The sequence below is a fragment of the Drosophila takahashii genome, chromosome 3L, assembly GCF_030179915.1.
Source record: "Drosophila takahashii strain IR98-3 E-12201 chromosome 3L, DtakHiC1v2, whole genome shotgun sequence".
NCBI classification, from domain to species: domain Eukaryota; kingdom Metazoa; phylum Arthropoda; class Insecta; order Diptera; family Drosophilidae; genus Drosophila; species Drosophila takahashii.
Genome location: NC_091680.1, coordinates 28,378,585 through 28,400,970, shown reverse-complemented (window position 1 = coordinate 28,400,970; position 22,386 = coordinate 28,378,585). Strand labels below are relative to the sequence as shown.

The window sequence follows — 22,386 nt, the reverse complement described above, 5'->3', positions numbered from 1 at the left end:
TAAAGTTATAAAGGAAATGTTAATTGAAATAATTTGAAAAACTTTTTACTTACTTTGACTTATTCGGTTTTTGAACCGGGGTCCTCTCGCATCAGAGGCAGACGCCTTACCAACTGGGCCATCGCACCGTGTTTCGCGCGCGTGCATAAGTTCAACTTAAATCTAAATTTACTGGTCTTAAATCAATACCCTTTGGTATCAATATAAGAATATGGTCTTAAAAAAATAAAAGAACAAAATGGTTGTAATGTAAGAAATTCGGTCTTAGATTTTTTCGGTCTTTTTTTTCTGGGTGTATATTCTTGATCAGGGTCACTAGCCGAGTCGATATAGCCATGTCCGTCTGTCCGTCTCGGAAACTACAAAAGCTAGAAGGTTGAGATTTCCCCCACATGTTCTTGAGCTTTCTACGCAGCGCAAGTTTATTTCAGCCGAGCGCCACGCCTCCTCTAACGCTCACAATCGCCCCCTAACGATTTTAAAATGGGTCTGGCGCCCACACCTTTAAAGATTTCCGAGAAGTATAAATGCAAATTTGTTGTGTATATTTATACCTATCGAATTTCAAATGGGACCATTCAATAAAAAGTTATACGCAATCAAAACAATTTTATATATCCATCTCCCTCGCACTCCCTTAAGTGAGGTAAGGTCGGAAACGCTTCCTTCTACCTGTTACATACTTTTGCACGAATACAATATACCAGGGAATCAAACCGAATCTTATTTCGGTTCCGATACTGGTCCCATATCCAATCTGCTTATTGGGTAAACGGTTTTATTTCGGTATTGATGTTTTGGTTCCGGTTCTGGTACCGGTACGGCTTAAAAACATTTCAATTAATACTTAAAAACAGGGACCGAAAATAACAATTATTTTATTTAAAAGACCTTTAAAATAAAATATGAAGAAAAATAGGTAGAATTTTTCTAAAAACGCAGAATTGTTTATTTTCATGCAATCTGTTAATTCATGCAATAAACTTTTATCGTGGGACTTTTATATATCCCACAACAAATAACAGTTATTCAAAGAAAGTCGAAGCACAAAATTGTTTGGGAAAATATATATGGTAAGTCTTCCAGAAATACATTTGAATTTCATATTAATCATACCAAGTCATTAGAATCAAAAGGCATCCTACCACCAAAAAAAAAAAAAGTTTAAGGTGGAATTCTCCGAAAGTGATGTTAAAGACGCATGCGTTCAATTAGTGACCTAATGAAATTATATTATCAGCTATATATTTGGACCCTCGGGTACGCAGAGTTTTAAACCAAAAACCCCATATGTTGTTAATAGCCAGGAGGCATTTAAAGTTACTATTTCGACAAATATATAATTGCTCAACTAACGTAAGAATAATTTTTAAATAATATAAAATATTAAACTAATGAATTATTTCCAGTCAGCTGATTTTAGTATATGCAATACTTCTACAACCACAGATACCGAAACTTCGGTAGAAAATAATTTGTTAGCATCCTACCTAAATTCTTTTAGTTCATCAAATATAGCGGAAAATTCTAACGAAGAAGAGGACAACCATATTCGTAATTCTATCAACGAAATAGTTACATATAACCCAAAACATATCGACACTGCTAAAAATATAATGGACTACTGAGAAGAGAAGAAGCAGATATACCCAAATTTATATGGTTTGGCAAAGGTTATTAATGGTGTTCCTGCCACACAAGTCAGTGTAGAACGGCCATTTTCAGCTTTGAAACTTATATTGACCGATTTAAGATCAAATTTGTCTTCAGATACACTGGAAAAACTTTCAATTTTGAAATTAAATACAAACAAATAAACTAACTCCGAACTAATTGGTTTTATGTTTTTCTTGGATTATTAAGCGAGATATTTCAAAAAGACTTTTATTTAAATGCTTACAAATAAAAGTCTCCCAGGGACTATTTTCAAAAAAGTAAAAGTCTCGGACTGCTATTTACAGTTATTCTGTGTGAGATTTATAAAAGTCTTTTCATAACAGTAATTTTGTGACAGATAAATAAAAGTCAGGAGAAAAACTGTTACCCGATGACTTTTATTTTAAAAGTTATAACTGTTACAGTCCCTGCTTAAAAAGGATTTATGAGAGTTTTGTTTGGAACAAAACTTGAATGTAAGATCATTAAACTTAATTCGATTTTTTGATATAAAATATACAAATCAAGATTTTAATTATATTTTTAACCTTTTTATTTCTAAGAAGAATTGGGGTTATTGGCGCCAAAAATGACAGATTTTCAACTTGTTTAGATACATGAGCAGTACATCTGTTAAAAAGGGACGGGAAGAAGTCGGTTAGCGGAAAGTGGGAGCTGATACATACTTATGGATATTTTTTTATTTTAACATGATATCTGATCACTGATGGATTTCTTACGATAGTTTCGATATTTCGACTATCTTGCATCATGATGCAAGAATTTTGCATCAGTCATCAGGTATCAGGTAGCGTAAAAATAGTACGCTACCTTTTCTTGATACGTGATACATGGCTTGTATCGATAGTCGAATATCGAAACTTATTAACATAATAATTTGAATAAAAACCATAAATTCAGTGGAACTCTTTATAAATGTTCAGCAATTTTTGATTTTTATGTATCTACGATAGCTTTGGTCAGTGCTGCAGTTTCAAAGGCAGGAAAAATATTTATTTTTAAATTGCGCGCGCATTGTTTGATATATTTGTTTACTTTTACGTCATCGCAATGTATCATGAGCGTTCAGCAGAACAAACTTGATCACTGATGACTGATCCATCAGTGATCAGGTATCATGTTGTTCTGCTGAACATCGCCCATTGACAATCGGACTTAGCATTCAAAATGGTTGAAAAAGCCATTCCTTGTTCCAGGGCTGTGGTTGGTCAGATGGTGGCATGTAATATTAACACGAACTGTGCAACAAGGTGAAAAATTGCCTGTTGTAATCAATGTCCTATTCCCCCATCTCCCGATTCTCGTGCCTACCGCTTTATCAATCGCCATCCCTGTGTTTGCATCTATTAATATGTCTGCGTCTATCAGAATCACAGAGCAGAACACGGTAACCAAATTTCGCGCATTCAAAAGATTTTTCCGTGTTGCGAGCAATTGATTTGCCGTACGCATACCCCGCCCTCTAAGAGCACTACTATCCCTTTCCAATCAGGGGACCGGATTTGGACAACTAGGATGCTTTTGCAAGCCCTTCAGGGAGAAATAGGAAATTTCGGCTCCGGGGTGGGAGAAAATGCTACGTTGCGTCATTTGTAAGTGGGTGAACATGTAAACTACACGAGAGTTTTGGGAAATTGTGAAGCGATGCTTAGGCGCTGGCAGTAATGACAGTCGCTGCTACACCAGGCTTTAAGGAATGAGTTACAAAAATTAATTAAACTTTTTTGATTTTATAAGTCGCTAGTAGGGGATAGTGAGTGGAAACTGACAGTTTAAACAAAACTGACTTTGTATTTCGAAGATGAAGCTGCCAACAGCAGTGTAATAGCCTATTTACACTAGGGGGAGTTATGGGGTTATTGACATAAGTTATGTCACATAACCCTGTTTTTTATACCCTTGCAAAGAGTATTATAGTTTCAGTCATTTCACTGTGGGAGACACCAGGAGACTGTGCGAAGGCAACTACTATTAATACCCGATGGTCCAGTCATAACGAGTGATACACCAATCGAAAGGTATCGCAAAAACTAACAGGATTGCATACCAAACAATACTTAAACAATTTTAACTGGTTTGGGAGAGAGGGGGGTGAAAGTTAAAATTTAGAAATTGGAAGCTGTTGGGTCCGGAAAGCATAAATTGCTCTATCTATTACCGACAATATGCGTCGAACGAGGGGTCATATAGTTTTCCAAAATTAAGATCTTAGAGGACTTTCCAAAATGATAACTTTTGTCCCTTTGTTTGTTTGTATTTATGGATCCAATCGTTGTCCTAGAATCCTGTAATAATTTATTAGGCTAGTTTTTATAAGAATCGTTTGTTCTACAACTTTTGGAGAAACCCGCCAATGAAAAACGAGTATTTCTATAAAAGAGTAGATGTCGACTTGCGTAATGTTTCCCCAGGCCAAACCATAAGACCTACAATTCTGGAAAAAATTGGGTGTGAATCGTGTGTTAGAGGAGGTGTGCACTAAGAAAAGACTCTTTAAAATTCTGCCTCTAAGGACTCCCAGGACTCTCGAAAAATGCGAAATTGCTTGATTAAAACATTAACCATTGCCACAGTTTTCAACCAAACAAGTTGATATTTTTTTTTAAGCTTTGTTTGTGGAATTCTTTGAAAGCCCAGAAGATGATTTTAATTACTGAATTTTTCCGCACGGATGCGATCGCATCCGTTTTTGTTTTAAAGTGTGGAGCTATGCCATACAATTAGGTATTTTTTTTTTGAGCCACGCTTGGTTTTATATGATCCTTTTTGTTTGCGTGGGTTGCGGGGGCCTCTTTGGCAGCACGTTGTTTTTGTTTTTCGCAGCACTCACGAACGTCACCAAAAGCAGAGCGAGAAAGTAGTGAACAGAGAGAGAGTCATTTGAAGCGAAAGAGAGGCGGCCAATGTTTTTTTTCTGGCTTAGAAACACCTGATAAAATTTGTACTATTTGGATACCAGAACGGATTATCTAATGGATGCAATTCTAAGTCAAAGTGTGTAGCCAACCCATTAATGCATAAGGAATTTTTGTTTTCATTTTAAACAAGAGAGAACGCTATAGTCGGGTTGTTGTCCCGACTATCTAATACCCGTCACTCAGCTAAAGGGAGTGCGAACGCTGTGTCGGGTTGGTGTCCCGACTAATAATCGTAACTCAGCTAAAGGGAGTGCGAGGGAGATAGATATATAATTTTTGATTGCGTATAACTTTTTAATGAATTGTCCGATTTGAAAAATGTCTTCTACATTTCGATAGGTATAAATATACACAACAAAATTGCATTTATACTTCTCGGAAATCTTTAAAGATGTGATCGCAGGACCCATTTTAAAATCGTTAGTGGGCGATTGTGGGCGTTAGAGGGGGCGTGGCGCTCGGCTAAAATAAACTTGCGCTGCGTAGGAAGCCAAAGAATATGTGTGGGAAATCTCAACCTTCTAGCTTTTGTAGTTTCTGAGATCTCAGCGTTCATACAGACGGACAGACAGACAGACAGACAGACAGACAGACGGACAGACGGACAGACGGACATGGCTAGATCGACTCGGCTAGTGACCCTGATCAAGAATATATATACTTTATGGGGTCGGAAACGCTTCCTTCTAGCTGTTACATACTTTTGCACGAATCTAGTATACCCTTTTACTCTACGAGTAACGGGTATAAAAATGTTGGATTGTGTTTCAAGGGGAGAGCAGGGAAAAACTTTCAGTCGTCACATTTGCATTTGAGAAACGCAATGACACACACACACATCGATAAATTGGCATGTACATCAGTATGTAATGTTAATCATTAGGATAACGTAACGGATCACCTAATGCATGCAATTCTAAATCAAATATTTTGCAAACATTTAAATTATGTTAAAGGCGAGGGGCGCACAAAGAAAATTGTTGGAAAATGTCGGCTCCAAAATTTCACCCATAAGAGTTGGAGCTTTTGGTGCCTGTTCGGTCTGTCGGTCTGTCTGTTTCTACGCAAACTAGTCTCTCAGTTTTTGAGCTATCGGGATGAAACTTTCCCAAAAGTCTTTTTTCTGTTGCAGGTAGTATATAAGTCGGAACCGACCGGATCGGACAACTATATCTTATAGCTTCCATAGGAATGATCGGAAGAAAAACGTTAAAAAAATTCTAGCTTCGGTGTTTTTTTAAATATTACCTTCAACATTACCTTCAACTCTTAGGAATATTATTTTTCCTATATTTCTGAATTTCGAATTAAATATTTAAAAAATCGGATCACTATATCATATAGCTGCCATAGGAACGGTCGAAAAATTAAATGGAAATTAATAGGAACAAGAAAGGAAGCTAGCGTCGGCAAGCCGAAGCTTATATATCCTGGAAGATCATTCTGGCTCATCATGGCTAGATGAATTTTCATAAGTTGTCAAAATTATAGGCCTTCATAAAAACTTACGAGGATAATTCCCGTTAACATATTTAAAAGGGAAGTAGGGTCTTCCAAAAAAAAACCCGATTTTTTTTTTAAATTTTTTTTCTTGTAGATTAACATCTTAAGATTATACAAAAGTTTTAAGTCGATCGGACAAAAACTTTAGAAGTTATGCTCAATCTACTACCCTAACCTTCAAGACTTTAGGTGCGTAAGTGCACATTTACGTAATTTAAGTTCATCGGCATTTCTAAACGGCTCAACCGATCGTTTTTAAATTTGTCGCATTTTTTTTTTAAACTTTAAATATTTTTTTTACATTTTTTAGGTGAAAAACGCTTTTTTGGTTTTGGACTTTTGAAAAAAATTGTTAAAAATAAAAATTAAAAAAAAGGGCTTCCCAGGGGGCGGGTAGTATCGGCTATAAAAACTAGTGGATGTCATTAAAATAGCACTTAAAAATATAGAAAAAATCGCAAAGTTTGTCGATTTTTTGGTGCCAAAGACCCTACCCCCCCTTAAGTTTTAAACCAAATTATAGCATACAATGAACAATAGATTCAAGGAATAATTAAAACTAGTTCCATTTAAGATTTAAATTTAAGATTGGTTTCTTCATTAGAGAAATCGTGAACATTTTGGGCATTGGCAATGGGGACAATTTTTTAGGAATGCCGTGAAGTATTGAGAGTAGATTCCAGCAAAAAGAATTAGGGTAAGTCCAATTATATAGGCCACATAATTCAAAATGTCGGCAAACATCGTTTTTTTTATATTCTAAGGTGTACCGCGGAACCTGTAGGTGATGGGACATAAGTTTGTATGGGACTTTTACTCATGAGCACACAATTATCATGGGAAACTAGAAATTTTTGCCTGTGTACCTGTGTTACCTGTCGATTGGTGTGGGTCGCAACTTGCTAGGACAAAGTCAAAGACTGTGCGACTTGTTTTCACAGAAAAAAGCCGAGGACCTTTTTTAAATATTTATATGTTTTTATTTTTAAGAAATTAAAAACACTTTTTTTTAAGAAGATGTTTTAGGGGAGGTTTATTCCACGTGAAACGTGACACGCCAATTTGGGTCAAATCTCAGAAACTTTTTTGTTCGATAGAGGATTGAAATATAAGGATGGTTTTTGTTTTATTTTTATACCCTTGAAGAGGGTATTATAATTTCAGTCAAATATTTGCAACACAGTGAAGTAGACATTTCCGACCACATAAAGTATATATATTCTTGATCAGCACCAATAGCCGAGTCTATCTAGCCATGTCCGTCTGTCCGTCTGTTCGTCTGTCCGTTTCTATGCGAACTAGTCTCTCAGTTTTAAAGCTATCGCGATGAAACTTTCCCGAAAGTCTTCTTTCTATTGCAGGTAGTACAGTGTCGGAGCGAGCCGGATGGGACCACTATATCTTAAGGCTCCCATAGGAATATTCAAACAAATATGAGAAAATTCATTCTAACTTTGTAGGAAGTAGGCGTTTTGATTTTTGACAACTTAAAAACAAAATGTAAAAAATAGACACGGTAAATCTAGAATCCCTGAAACCGCACTGAGTGAGCATTAAACTATAGGTATTTACTTTATCTGCAAGGGTATATAAGCTTTGGCTGGCCAAAGGTAGCTTTCTTTCTTGTTTTATCTCTTACCGTTTATTTTAAAAAAATATTTTTGTAAATTAGTTCCGATTTTTCAGTTATGCATCATTTAAGATTCGATTGAGTTATTTTAATATTTGGTATGGGGCTGTCCATATATTACGTAATCACAATTTCGGAGATTTTTGACCCCCCCCCCATGTAATCAATTCTTCATACAAAAAAAAAAATTTTGTACTAGAGTAATCATTTGGTTGACCCCCCCCCCCCTAGATGATTACGTAATATATGGACAGCCCCTATGCAACTTTATGGGATATTTATTATTATGGGAAACTTTTTAATTTAAAATAAAGTATTTTTTAAGGGAATTTTAAACTAAAAAAATTCTGCACCACGGAAAACACGCGATTTCCGAAAAAAATAATTATCCTCATGAAGCTTCATCAATTATTCACGAAGTGGTAAAATAAAATGTTTGTATTTGCAAGACCTACTAGTAAAGACAACGATTATAGTTTACCAAATTTGCATCATGCAACAACAGCGCAACGTGTAAGAAGAGAACAGCAATTCGAACACAGGAGAGCAGGAATAGTGCTTTCCCTTTCGTGGAATAAGCCAGGAATTAATGCAAATCGGATTTCTACAACCAGAGATACAGACTTTCAATGAGAGGGTACTTTATCAAAATTTACGTTTTTTGGCAAACTAAAAAAAAATCTAATATAAAAAAATTATTTTCTTTCCGTTAAATACACGAATAGTACGCGTAAAGAAAGTTTCAGGCAAATCAAAAATGTGACCCAAGAAAAACTGTTTGTAAAACAACCCTACACTCCCCTACCGAATAATTTATTTATTTATATTAAAAACCAATATTTTCATTAAATTGTGAGTTAAAATCGACTTCAAATTTGTCCCCAATTTTGGGACCTTTGAACCAGGGACCGTAGTCCCTGCTTTGAACCAATTTTTAGGTTACAATGGCCACAAAAATGTTTTTTACTTTAAGGCCTCTTTACATCTCAGTAGGAATTTTTCAAATGGAATTTCCTATGTTTCAAGCCCGTTAACCTAGTCTGTTGTTATTTCGGTGAAATAATTTTAAAATGCTAGTAAGTAAGAAAATAGTCAATATGCTAATATTTTATGGTAACCATTGCCGTAATCTGAAATTTCTTCTGTGTTTAAAATTTTTTAGATCATACCGTTACCTAAAAATAGTCTTACATTAACGAGGTAAAATGTAGTGACGCACCTTCAAAACACAAAATTTATCATATCAAGTTTTGTGCACAAAATTAAAGTAGCTTACAAAAAAAAATTGATGAAATATACCATGAAGAAAACCTTTGTTTTCCGGTAAGGTACGTCTTTCTGATGAAGAAAAAGGCACTTCATTTTTTTTATGAAAGCAATTTTTTTTAAGTTTAAAAAAGTTTTTTACAGTTTCTTAATTTCTAACTTGAGTTGTGGTAAAAAGGTTTTGACCATACATGACTCATTTTACAGGTAATATAATTTTCTAATTTTTGTATACGCAGATTGAGATCCATAAGTTTAGAAGCTACACATCGTCAAAGTTGAAAAAGCTCGTTACCTAAAAAAAATGTTCCTCTAACTTCATAAATCTTAATCTTGTTGGAGAGCTATCTTTTAGAGAAAGAGGTAGGGGAGAGGTCTGTAGGTTGAGACGGTCTGTAAGTTGAGACACTCAATTTTCTCAAAACTTATCCACTAAAAAATTTTTTTTATTTTTTTTTTTGTAGTCCTTTTTAGTGACAAAACTTTTGGGGAAAACATTATAAGCCAGGCTCTAGCCAGATTAAAGCTGGGAGAGTCGTGTACCATTTTTCACCAAAAAAGTTTTTGTCACCTTTTTTCAAATGTCCATTTAAAATTAATAACTTCAGTAAATTAACTTGGTAAGATATTTAAAACAATAGTATATTAACTGTTAACTAATTAAAAAAAGAATCAGCTTAATGTGACAGTCAGAACAAAAGTTATTAATTTTTTCCCGAAACATCCCATTTTGTGTAAGTTGAGACACTTTGAGCGTGTAAATTGAGACACCCGATTTTCATACAAAAAGGCCTGAGGCCAACAGAGGTCGCTTTCTGCCTAGTACATTTCTTTGATATTAGAGGAAAAGTGAATGTTCAAAGAGCCTTTTGATTTTGATTGTTATTTGGTCTAAGTTCTTAAAAAATGGATGGGAAATGATTTAGGACGAGCTAAAATTGATTATATTAACATAATTAAATAGTTCCTTATAGGAGTACTTACTGGAGTACTTTTTGTGTGAGTATTAATGACTTTTAAAAGTGTCTCAACTTACAGACCTCTTTTTCAAAATGTCGTTTTTTGGGACTTTTCAAAAAAAATAATTTTTCAGTTTTCCCTAAAGAAAAAAAATATTTTTTCTTGTTTTTTATTAAGCTTATAGACTAACCTTTAGATCAGTACCAAATGCGTAAAGTTTCATAAGTGAATGTCGAAATGGCAGATTAAAAACAAAAGGTGTACCAACCTACAGACCTCTCCCCTATGTTTTAGCAATGTTTTGGTGTATTTTTTTTTAAGAAAACAAGTTTATTTTTTAGATTTACACGCTAATTGATGTGAAATTTAATTACATGCTCAAGCCAGTATGACCTTATATACTTAAACAATATATTTTGGACAAAGTACTAATGTTGTGAAGAAAATTAGTGTAAGGATTTGTGTTGAAAAATAAATTAGTTTGTTTCTGTTCTATGCAGCTGATAACTTATGCAAGCAATAATAATTTTATGCATTTTTTTGCAAGTTTTTTTTATATTTCTTAAATATTTAGGCCAAAAATTATGATAAAATCTTTTCTCGGCTTATAGGCTAAAAATAACGAATTTGTTTTAATGTATGCTTAATTTTCAATTTTACTTTCCGAAGTCAAAGCTGCCGGCTACCGACCCTCCTAGTCCTATATATATCCCTACACACAAACAAATTTAATTGGGAAAATTGACTTATACGGATAGTTACGTAACTATAAAAATTAGTTACGTGTATTTTGTTTTTCCTTCGGGTGTGTGTCTTTGCTAATTGCGTATATTTGTTGTTGTGAAAGTAACTATTTGATTGACAATTTTTGTGTTTCGGGACTGTTTAACAATCAACCAATATATGGTTAATTTCACTCAGATTTTTTGTGTGCATAGGTCTATACTGTGTTTGTGTTTTTAAACGGTAGGAAGTAATCTTTTTGTTCTTATTGTTGGAACTAATATTATGGTTGTACTAATATGAAAAAAAAACAAGAGAGAACGCTATAATCGAGTTGGTTTCCCGACTATCTAATACCCGTCACTCGGCTAAAGCGAGTGCGAGAGAGATAGATATATAAAATTTGTTTGATTGCGCACAACTTTTTAAATTATGGTCCGATTTGAAAAATGTCTTCTACATTTTGTAGGTATATATACATACAAGAAAATTGCATTTATAAATCTCAGAAATCTTTAAAGGTGTGGGTGCTAGACACATTTTAAAATCGTTAGTGGGCGATTGTGGGCGTTAGAAGGGGCGTGGCGCTCGGCTGAAATAAGCTTGCGCTGCGTAGGAAGCCCAAGAATATGTGTGGAAAATCTCAACCTTCCGGGATCTCAGCGTTCATACGGACCGAAAGACGGACAGATGGACATGGCTATATCGACTCGGCTAGTGACCCTGATGAAAAACTTTTAGAAAGCGTATTTAGTCCAGAGTATATTTTTTCGGTACAAAAGTTGATATCAAAACTTTTGTACAAATGTTAAATGTGGGAGTTTTTTACCTCGTTAAGATTTCATTGATTAATGTATACTGCCAATTGTTTTGCAGGCTGAGCATAATTGCTTCACAGGCAAAATCTTTGACAGCATCCCTTAAGCGGCTCTACATGACGGCTAACAAAGAATCCATTATTACGTTGGAAAACCAGTTTAAGGCCGCTTGCACAGAGTGCCGAGTTCTGTCAAATTTTCGCGCACACGAGAATTTCTTCTGCTTATAAGGGTTTGAGGTTGTTGGCCGCTTCGGTCAGGCCAAAACTCTAGATAAGGGTTGTTTACAATAGGTTTCAATGTGGCTACGCCTAAATCTGTCTGTGGTACCCTGAACTTCTAGTGTTCGTGTTTCATTCATTGGCATTTCAGCTCGTCATACCCACATCTGCTTACCCTACGCCGTTCCAATGTGAGAGGATCTTATGCCGTGGCGCATGCGCTGTTTAAATCTTAGGTATTTCTGTTCATTGCTTTTATGGCGCAATTTGTATGCGCTATCCCTGCAGACTAGCCTATTATTGATTTTTACGGCAATGTATGCGTGTCATATGGCCCTGTGAGAATTTGCCATGGCTAATAGGCTGCTATCGAAGGGCAGACAGGAAAAAAGATCAATTGGCATGTTGAAATACATTTTTAAACCAGTTTCAAGATAAGTAATACTATAAGACTAACAGTCTGCTATTAGATTTGAAAAGAGTATTTTAAACAGCTAATATACAAATTTTGAGACTTAAGTTACGAAAACTGCATTGCCTACCATATATGGTGTTTTATTCAATAAAGTAAATAAAGACAGTTGGTGTAAGACAATTACAAATATTCATTTTTTGTAAACCTAACAGTAATATGGTAGCTTTATCGCGTTAAAAATATTTTAATAAATGTTTTTTATTTCTAAGTTTTCAATTTAACGAGATGGCGATATATTCTTAAGTATAGTTGTATATAAAAGAATAGTTTCATGTGATGAGACGTTGGCTTGAGTATGATCTGCAGTAGATCGACTTAAAACAAAATTAACATTCAAAGTTTAATTAAACTAAGTCTTACTTCATATATTTTCTTTGTTTATATCTTTGTCTTTGTGTTGTCTTTGTTTTCTTTTCTTTAAGTTAATTATTTTTTGTAAATGAGAGCGAAGAAAATGTTTAGTAAAAATATTCATATTTGATTGATTTTTTTGGTATGGCACAGATTTGGCATTGGCAAATAAGTTTAGTATTCTTACAAAAAGGGAAGTAAGAACAAATGGCAAGAATTCAATCCGTTGAAAGGGCTTTGTGCGGCTCCATCAATCCATTATGAGCTTTTCCTGGCTATTTTAACTACATCCCCTATATTAAGAGCCCCCCGCCTACTTCGTAGACCCCTCGCACTGCTGCACTTGAACCAGCAACAAAAGAATGCGATTCATTAAATTGTCCGCTTCCGAGTCCTCCATGCTGTTCAGCTTAGCCGAGATGAAGCCACAAAACTTAGAGTTAAGAACCTCACGCACAGTTTGCGGGGGCGGTAGATCCAGCCCCCCGGCGGCAGCTGCACCTTGCTGTTGCCGAAGATGTCGGTGCTGCTGGAGCATCTGCTCCTCGTAGTCGTCGCCATCGATAATAGCATCATCGTCCCCATTGGCGTCCTCCAAGCCGTCCTGATCGACATTACGGCGGCGTTTTCGCGACGAGGCCACGTCGTCCACGCCCACATTGGTGCTCGCGCGTGAGTTGGAGTCCAGGATCAATGGATAAGGAAAATCGGCGTCAATTGCTTCTAACTCCTCCACTACGTCAGATGCATGGCCGGCGTCTTCATCTCCGCTGCGAATCGAGCTGGCATCAATGTCATCGTAACTGTGCTGCAGGTGCTGATGCTCATTGCGCGTGGAGCTCACCCGACTGTCGTTGTGCGCCTGGTGTTGGTGTGCGGGCAGCGGAAGTGGGCCACCGCCGGAGCTACTACGGCTGCTGCTACTCCCGGCCCCTCCGCCCACCGAGAGATCCAGCTCCGGCTTCACGTGGTGATAATCGCAGTAGTAGTCATCGCCGCTCACATTTAACGAAGAGCACTTGGAAAGATTCAACACAGCGGCGGAATCGTTGAAGGACGAGGAGAGCTTCATTGCCACTGTCTTTCCAGCTGCTCCCAGGCTGTTGCTGTTATTATTATTGTTGTTATTGTTAATATGGCCATACGCGGTCAGGCTGAGATCAGTTGCATGCGATGCGCCCCTGAAATATATGAAATATATGTAAGCAAAGAAGGCGTTACAAAGGTGGAACTAGGAATAACGAGAACGGAAGCTTAATTTTGACAAGCCAAAGTTTTAATACCCTTGCAGATTTTACGACTGAAAATGAGACCAGAATAGCATAAATACCAATCATGAAATAATAAACAACGAAATATATTCAAATATCTTGAATAAAATCAAGTTCTTGCCTATTTAGAGAGCTATAAAATATAAGGCCGCTGGGCACACGCTTTCACCCTGATCAAGGTATACATAAAAATATAAGATTTAAAAACGTTAAGCTCAAATATCGAAATATCCCGAAAAACATAAAATATTGACCTTTTTATATCGTACTGTACTATGGGAGCGACAGAAAATATACTAACCATCGGCAAGCCCTTTTACCCTGAATAGGGTATGAACAAGTTGATAACTTTTACACTGCTCGAAATATCTTTAATTTTTTAAGGTTACATTCCGAATTTCAAGCATGATCTACGTACATATGTTTTAGGACGACTGATAAAGATTCAGACTCGCTAGCTTTTAAACTGTGCTCGCAGACGGTATTGAAACAGATACAGACTAACAGACGGACATGACTATACCGACTACACTATTGATCCTGATCAAGAATATATGAATATATGTACTTTATGGGGTCGGAAAAGTGTCCTTCGCTGCGTTGCAAACTTCTGACTGAAATCATAATACCCTCTGCCAGGGTATAAAATAAGAAAATGTTGGAAAGTGTATTTAATTATGTGTGTAATCATTTCATTTGATATCAGAACTTTTGTACGTTTGAACTTTAGACTTTCGCTCTCGTAGGATCAAATATACGCATTTACAAATTAGGGCCATGTTTATCAAATAAAGAAACCTCTTAAACACAAATTATAAACCTCGGTAATATCCGTTTTTGCGAAATAAACCTAAAAGTAACAAAAGAGAACGCTATAGTCGGGTTCGTGTCCAGACTATCTAATACCCGTCACTCGGCTAAAGGGAGTGCGAGGGAGATGGATATATAACATATTTTTGATTGCGTGGCCTTCTACATTTCGATAGGTATAAATATGCACAATAAAATTGCATTTATACTTCTGAAAAATCTTTAAAGGTGTGGGCGCCAGACACATTTTAAAATCGTTAGTGGGCGATTGTGGGCGATAGAGGGGGCGTGGCGCTCGGCTGAAATAAACTTGCGTAGGAAGCCCAAGATAATGTGTATGAAATCTCAACCTTCTAGCTTTTGTAGTTTCCAAAATCTCAGCGTTCATACAGACAGACAGAAGGACAGACGGACATGGCTAGATCGACTCGGTTAGTGATCCTGATCAAGAATATATATAGTTTATAGGGTCGGAAACGCTTCCTTCTACCTGTTACATACTTTTGCACGAATCTAATATACCCTTTTACTCTACGAGTAACGGGTATAAGAAGCATGGGTCTACAAAAATGTTTGCCCCTAAGTTTATGGCGATGGTATTTATGCAAATTACGTCTAAAAGATGTGCATTTAATTTCTAAATACCTTTTCAACGGATATGCACACTAGGTAGGATTTTTATAAGGAATAGCCATAGCGGTTTTATTTTTCTTTAGACGTTTGTAAAGGTTATAAGGTTACCTTAATGTTAAGACTCAATAAATAATGACAAGTCTACGCCACTTATATGAAAATAAAATATTTGATTAAAGGCAACAGTACGTATGAGTGATAATCTTAAAGGTCAATGCGCAGACTCGTAACGAATTCGAAGCTGTAGCATATATCAAAACTTTTGTATGTAATGTTCTTTTCTCGTCAAGAAGTGTCTTTGTTAGATTTAAACTAAATTTTTTTTGGTTGTTGTAATATGTAATTATACTAATTTGAAGCTCTATCTTTTTAAAAAAAAACTCTAAAGTCAAAATTCGGCCCCGATCAATGATTAGAAAAGAACTGATTAGTAACAATACAGATGCATTTAAGCTTGCAATTAAAAGTTGTTTTTCTGTTCTCTTTTATGTTAAGGTGTGTTCTAAAACTTTACGACACCACGACATTTTTTGTTTGAAAGTTTGTAGAATTGTTGTTTATAGAAAGCGAATCATTTAAATGCAAATCGAAAGAACAATGTATCATGTGGTACATGGTACGAAAAAAAATACGACGCGTCCTTGATCCTATTTTAAAGGACTTACTGCTAATTTAATGAAATATAATATATTTTTCGGCTATTTGCGATTGTTTTATAATTATACGACACCATCGATTTTTTCCGGTTCCAATGATCAAACTTAACCGAGATTTTTGTTCTGATTAAATATAAACTAATAGATTCCGTTTTGAGTGTAATCCAGCCCAAAGATTCTTCAAATCTTCGACTCATACAAAAACATTGATAAATAAATAAATAAATTTTCTACATTTTCTTACGTACGTTTTTAAAAAAGCGTTCCGAATCAGAAAAAAACATTTTTTAAAATGTTTTCAAAAACCCCCCAAAACGAGCTAAACGCAGTAATAAAAAAAGGCGGGGAACAGGTCTCGAAGAACAAAAATTTTTTGATTGTCCCAAGTAGTCTGGTTTCCTGTCGCTTACTGAACGCGTCTCATGTTTCAAGAGCATTTTCCCAGGCGATGCAGCTGCCTAAGGCCGGGTGCTCGAAAACGTCTGAACGTGGCTATTTTAGGCCTTCCCAATCTCTTTATTTATTTGCCAAATGCCGCGATCTTTCCCAGTTGGCTGCCTCTTGAAGAGACAAAGCACGTTCTCAAATCTTAGCTGACGTCCTTGTTGCCTGGCTTATCACAGAAATCAGCCGCAGGTAGTTGACAATTGGAAAATTTGAAAAATGATACTCCCAAGCCACAACCAAATAACTTTCAGGACTAATCACAGCGAAATGCATTTTCACATATTCCACAGTCGGGAACGACTCTATTTGCTTGCGGCTTTAAAGGTCTTGACTCTAATTTGCTTTGGTTTCTTTTCTGCTTTTCAATCGCTAGCCTTATCAATATTTGCTTGCGCTGTGGCCCAGGTCCCAGGCTATTTTTTTAGTTTGTGGCATATTTCGCTGAGTTTCTGAGGTTTGAGGGTGTGTATCTTATCGTTGGATTCCTGACCAATTGAAATAGTAAATTTACCGAACTATTTGTATCCGATTGAATCGTACTGAAATATTGGAGATTTGCAATTAAAAATGACCAGCTCTTTTCAGACATCACAACTGATTATTATTACATCTAAAAGTCCACAACAGGACCACTAAAAACTCTCAGTTCCTTGACATTTCAAAACACCTAATTAACGGGAAACAAGAAAGTACGGACTAACGCCCACTTTTCTTCCGTGACGCATTGACTAAAACGTTTCAAGAAGAAATTCACCGGACAGTGATTTCGAGGCGTGGTGCCAGTTTCGGAGGTTGGGGATGACGGGGAGCCAAACAATTCCAGCAATTTCGCAGCTCATTTGCTTATTAAATCATAAGCGTGACACAGACGGAGCTCGACAGAGCATTCACACCCAAGTGGCCTAGTGTGTGTGGGTATGAGAGACGGAGATCAAGAGAGGACTGACGCAGAGCAAATGTGGGCATACCCATAGGTACGGGTCTAGGAGAGGGGTCCAGACCCCGAGTCTGGGTCGAAGCAACCCCTTGGTCGGGACTGATGTAGCTGGCTAATGGTCGTGGGCATATTTTTAACCCTGGCCGAAGCCAGGCCGAGCGATTCGTTCAATTGCTCACCCATACCCCGATGTACACATATGTTATATATATAGACAGAACCTCGCTCATTTCCCTCAGCAGCCCCTTTCGCGCTCGCAAGCTGCGATTCTTTCCTAACTTGGTCCACTCGCAATCCGTATTCTTCAGTGCTGATTGTCATTTTCGTAGTGCTCTCATTAATTTATCGCTCTCTTGCCGCCTTCCTATAGTCCCCAGCCCCTCCAGCAGCCCATTTCATTGGGCTTGCGTTTGCAGCTTCCCTCAATTTAGTTTTTGGTTCAAGTAGCGACGATGCTGCGCCGTTGTATAATTTTCGCCGCTTGGCGAGATCTGTTTTATGGCTATGGTTGTGGCTGTGGCTATAGCTCCGGCTCAAGCGCTGCCCGACTGGCCGGGCCCGTTGAGCTGTCTGTTATCAGCTCAAAATAATAAAAATTTAAATATATACACACACCATGGGTGAGTGTGCGCGGGCATGTGGCGGGCTGACGACTGCTTGTTGCCCATGTGGGTACAGTCAATTGAAAGGAAATGGCCTTATTTCATATAAATATGTACATAAAGTACAACACACACACCCGTGGCTCGAGCACGGCTCCATATGAGCCAGAACATTGGACGGGGCAGACTCTCGACTGAGACCATTTGCGGGTCTCTGGCCCGGTCATTCCTTTGTTCGGATTGGTTTTTTCCACATTACCTCTCCTTAGTGTCCATATGCCCCTGTGCGTTGTTTTTGCTATTCTTTTTGGCTGGGCAGATGTTTTCTCAAACACAGAGCTGAGATTTGTTCGAATTGCTGGGCATTTATGCAAATCGACTGGGCTAAGGGATGCGTTGTGTATGGAAGCTCGAAAGGAATTCCTCATAAAGTGGCTTACGAATATTTACAGGATTTGCGTAATTAAGTTTACGGCAGCTTTATGTTTAACACTCCTTTTCTCAAAGGAATGTTCGGATAATTTCCACCAAATGTTAAACGTATAACGAATTTTTATAAGAAACTTGTATTTTGTTTGGTTTTATTGAATATCGTAATTTACTTAAGAACTTTTTAAACGTCCTACACACAAAAAAATGCATGTCGCCGTAAAATCGATATGGCATGTAAATTTCTGGTTATACAAAACCCATATCGTTTTTACATGAAATACTCATTTCGACCATATCAAATTTACCTGGCCCCATATCAAGTTGAAATTGATATTACATAATGTAAAATCGATCTACGTATCATATCTATTTTTTTTTGGGGTTCACAGTTTTTAATGCAAGTTAGCGCTAAGTCCTTCAGTGAAATCCACAAAATTATTACAATTAAACAACGACTCACGAACTCATAACCCCAATTAAGACTTTTGCATTTGATTTAAACAGAAGTAGCTACTCCCATGAAACGATAAGCTTCTTGGAATTACCCTGCAATAAGCTTTGATTGAGCTCCGTAAAAGCAAGGTTCGCTTCACTGATTACCAGTAACAACAACAAACATTTTTATTAGGGGGAAACGGCTACTTTGAATAAGCCTCAGCAGGCATAAGGCACATAAACCCACCATCTTTCGACCTATGTATATACAATATCAGTGGGAGAAGGGTGAGTCATCTAGGGATCTTAGTCTAATAGACTTGAGTTTACAGTTCTTAGTTCAAAATGAATCATTATACTTAAACTCAAAAACAACTGACAAAGACCGAGCCAAAAGCGAGAACCATTATATACGATTCGAGCTACACTTTGACCCTTGCTCATGACTCGATCGATGGCTAGTGGCTCGTCGAACTCATTGTAATATAAGTAAGCAAATGGTCTCCTGACACAATTAAGAGTGTAAGATGATATCTTATACAAACAATATTGGCATTATTTCTAAAGGTTAAACAAAGTAAAATTTGTACTCTATGGTATAGATGTTGTTTTATTGACCATCTAATCAAAATTAATGGCAACTTGAATGTCAAAGAAAAAGAAAAATCTTTTTTGTAAAATTAGGAACTATAAGTTCTAAAAAACAAGTAATATTGTAAAACATTTTTTTTGTATTTCCTTCATCTAATGTAGCAAAATTTTTATTCTAAATACATTAAAACGATAAAAGGCACGCCTTTGAAGAATGACTCGCTCTTGTGAGCAAACGTGCACACAAAAAATTATTTAAAAACTTTGCAAATTGGCATTTTTTCAAAAAAAAATATTTTTTTTAATTTCTCCCACTAAAAGTAAATACTATTAACTAAATAGAGTAAATTCACTTAAAAAAAAAAATTAAATAAAAAAAAATTGAAATAGTATTTGGAGTGTACGGTTTTACTGTCCTTTTTTTAATTTACCTTAAGCAATAGGCTCACGACGGTTCAAGTTTTCAACAAAACAATAAATTAACAAAAAGTAGACATTTTTAAGTTTATTTTGCTTAAACATTTTTGCAGATCGGTCCTTGTTGTATAATCTGCCAAATCTCTTTTGAATTATAACCCTTTTTGAATATAATCATTATATGTGCGGTGTAAGACTAATATGGTTAATATCGTCAGAGGTAAAAATCGTTATAAATTTATAAATTGGGTACGACCTTAGAACTACTATTACTTGTGCCATACTCACTTTCTCTCCCTGATGACGTCGCGTAGGAAATCCATAGCCTCGTAGAGGCTCCATTTGGGCTTAAAGCCGTTGCCCATCAGCTTGACATGGGCCAACTCACGGCGGTAGGATTCCCGCAGTGACTTGAAGGCCCGGGCAACGCGTCGCCCGGGGGCGTTAAACTCTCGACCTATGTGCTCCCAGGCCCGATTCTTCTCCTCCTCGGCACCTTTGAAGTTTGGGAGACGCGAGTCCCAGAGAATTGGGTTGTCGTGGACCATTTGAATGAGCTTCAGCTTGTCGGAGGCGTTACGCCGTACCACTGTAGGACATGAAAAAGCGAGAAATACTTATCGAATTGATTCCATTTAAGGGTAAAATAAAATTGAATAATTTAATGCAAAAGGCATACGGAGCCTCTATCATTTCACTGGACCGTTCAGATCATCCAGTGCAACTTCCACAACGCGAACTTTACTAATTCTCATGATGGTCAAACAAAATACACACATCCATATGTATTTAGTTGCAAGGGCAATAAGGAGTTCAAATGAATTTTCCATCGTTTTACTTATCGAAATTCGACTGCACTACTTACATATGTATGTATAGTGTGTTCCCTGTAGGGGAAACCAATATGGGTACTCACGTTTCTTGATCTTCTGCGATGGCAGGGCAGTGGCGGCAGCCAGGGGGTGGGGCTCCCCCTTGGGCTTCATGTCAAGCGCGATGGCCGCGGCGGCGGCGCTCAAGTCCTGCAGCGAGTGGGTGGCAGTGGGCGAACAGCCGCTCACGGGGGCCATCAGGATGTCCTGGAGAATCTGGATCTGAAGACTTGCGCTGGCCAGGGCTCTCGCTGTGCTCTCACTTTCGGTACACGATCGCGGCGACTGATAACGGGGCTCCCTCTCACGACCAAGTTTAAACGGCAACTAAAAACCAAGACCAGAAAATAACAACCACCGCGGCGAGCGGTCTGAGCTGCGCCGTCGTCGGCAGCGCAGTTGGCAGCAAGCCCGCATTTCAGAGCCACAAAATCACGCGCACTCGGCACGATAGCCGGCTCTCTGCGCTCTCTCACGCTGCCACCGTTCCCGTTATCTGCGTCGGCGTCGCGTCGCAGCCCTCCTCTGCTAGCTGATCCAGGCGTGTAGGTCTAAAGCGCTCTCCGGAGAGCGCGACTCTTCGATGGAAAACGCCGTTTAATCGCAATAACAATCACAAGCCACAGAAAGTAAAAGCGAGCGAAAAGAAGCGTCGCACACAGTGACGTTCAGAACAAAACAACAGAAAATGTGTGTAATACAAAAATCCGTTGACGCGTTCGCCTTTGGTTTCCAGCGGACGAATTGTCGAGGCGAACGTACTATATGTATATGTATGTATGTATGCCTGTGCGCACAACGTACATTCATATATGCGCACACATATGAATAATATGTACTAAGTATGTTTTCGATTGCCCTTCTTGGCGGCTGTTTGCGGAATGCCCTGCACTTTGGGCTTATTAGCTGCGATTTGAAACTCAGGGTGAATTAACATGTCGGCCGACTTTGCAAGAAATAACCATTGGGCCGTTTGTAGGAATTTATATGTGCATATGTACAGTGGCTCACAGCTTATTTCGTGCAGAGGTAAACTTAAAACTCAAACTCGTATAGCTAACAAACTATACGATACTTTACCAAAATTTAAATGCAGTTATGTTAGGTAGTATTCTGGCCCTATTAACCCACTTCTTTATTTTTAGATTCCATAGAAAAACACTTAAAATTAAGAAAAACTAAAATCATTGATTTTTTTAATGTCACAGCTTATTTCGTGCAAAACTTTAAAATTATTATTATTTGTAAATTATGGCTCAAAATGTGTTTTTTTAATTTCTTCATTGAAGCGCCTATTATTAACAATTTTTTTTGGAATTTTAATTATGTCAAATACACTAAAAAAAAAAGTTACATGCAAAAAAAATAAAATAATCAATTAAAATGTTTAAATGTATATTTTCGTATTAAATGTCGAAAAATGTATCTTAAATTTGCAGAATTTATTGATCAAGGACCCAGTTCTCAACTATCCATGATCAAACGCTTCTTACAAAGGAATTAAGTGGTACCAATAGGCCCAAAATGCATCCTGTACAATAGTATCTGCACCGGAACAGACTTAAAATTATTAAAAATGTATAGTAAATTTAACATTACGGTCTTCAAAGTTGGCTAATGTCAAAGGTACATGTTTCTAGAAGCTATTTCTTAAAAAAAAACTTAATTTGAAGTCCCTAAAAACATCTGACATGCCCAAACCCTATCACAACCCGCCACTTTGCTTAAGCGTAGATTTTGA

General features: G+C 37.1%; 1 protein-coding gene across 1 annotated transcript; it reads right to left on the bottom strand.

Annotated features, from left to right (window-relative positions):
• Window positions 1–12,236: 12,236 nt before the first annotated feature.
• On the bottom strand, window positions 12,237–21,349 carry Mes2 (Mesoderm-expressed 2). The gene is made up of 3 exons (XM_017149206.3): window positions 20,690–21,349; window positions 20,062–20,362; window positions 12,237–13,723 (listed from the first exon to the last, which is right to left on the bottom strand). The coding sequence occupies exons 1-3, from the start codon at window positions 20,841–20,843 to the stop codon at window positions 12,856–12,858; spliced, it is 1,323 nt and encodes a 440-aa protein (XP_017004695.1). The 5' UTR covers window positions 20,844–21,349; the 3' UTR covers window positions 12,237–12,855.
• Between the last annotated feature and the right edge of the window lie 1,037 nt (window positions 21,350–22,386).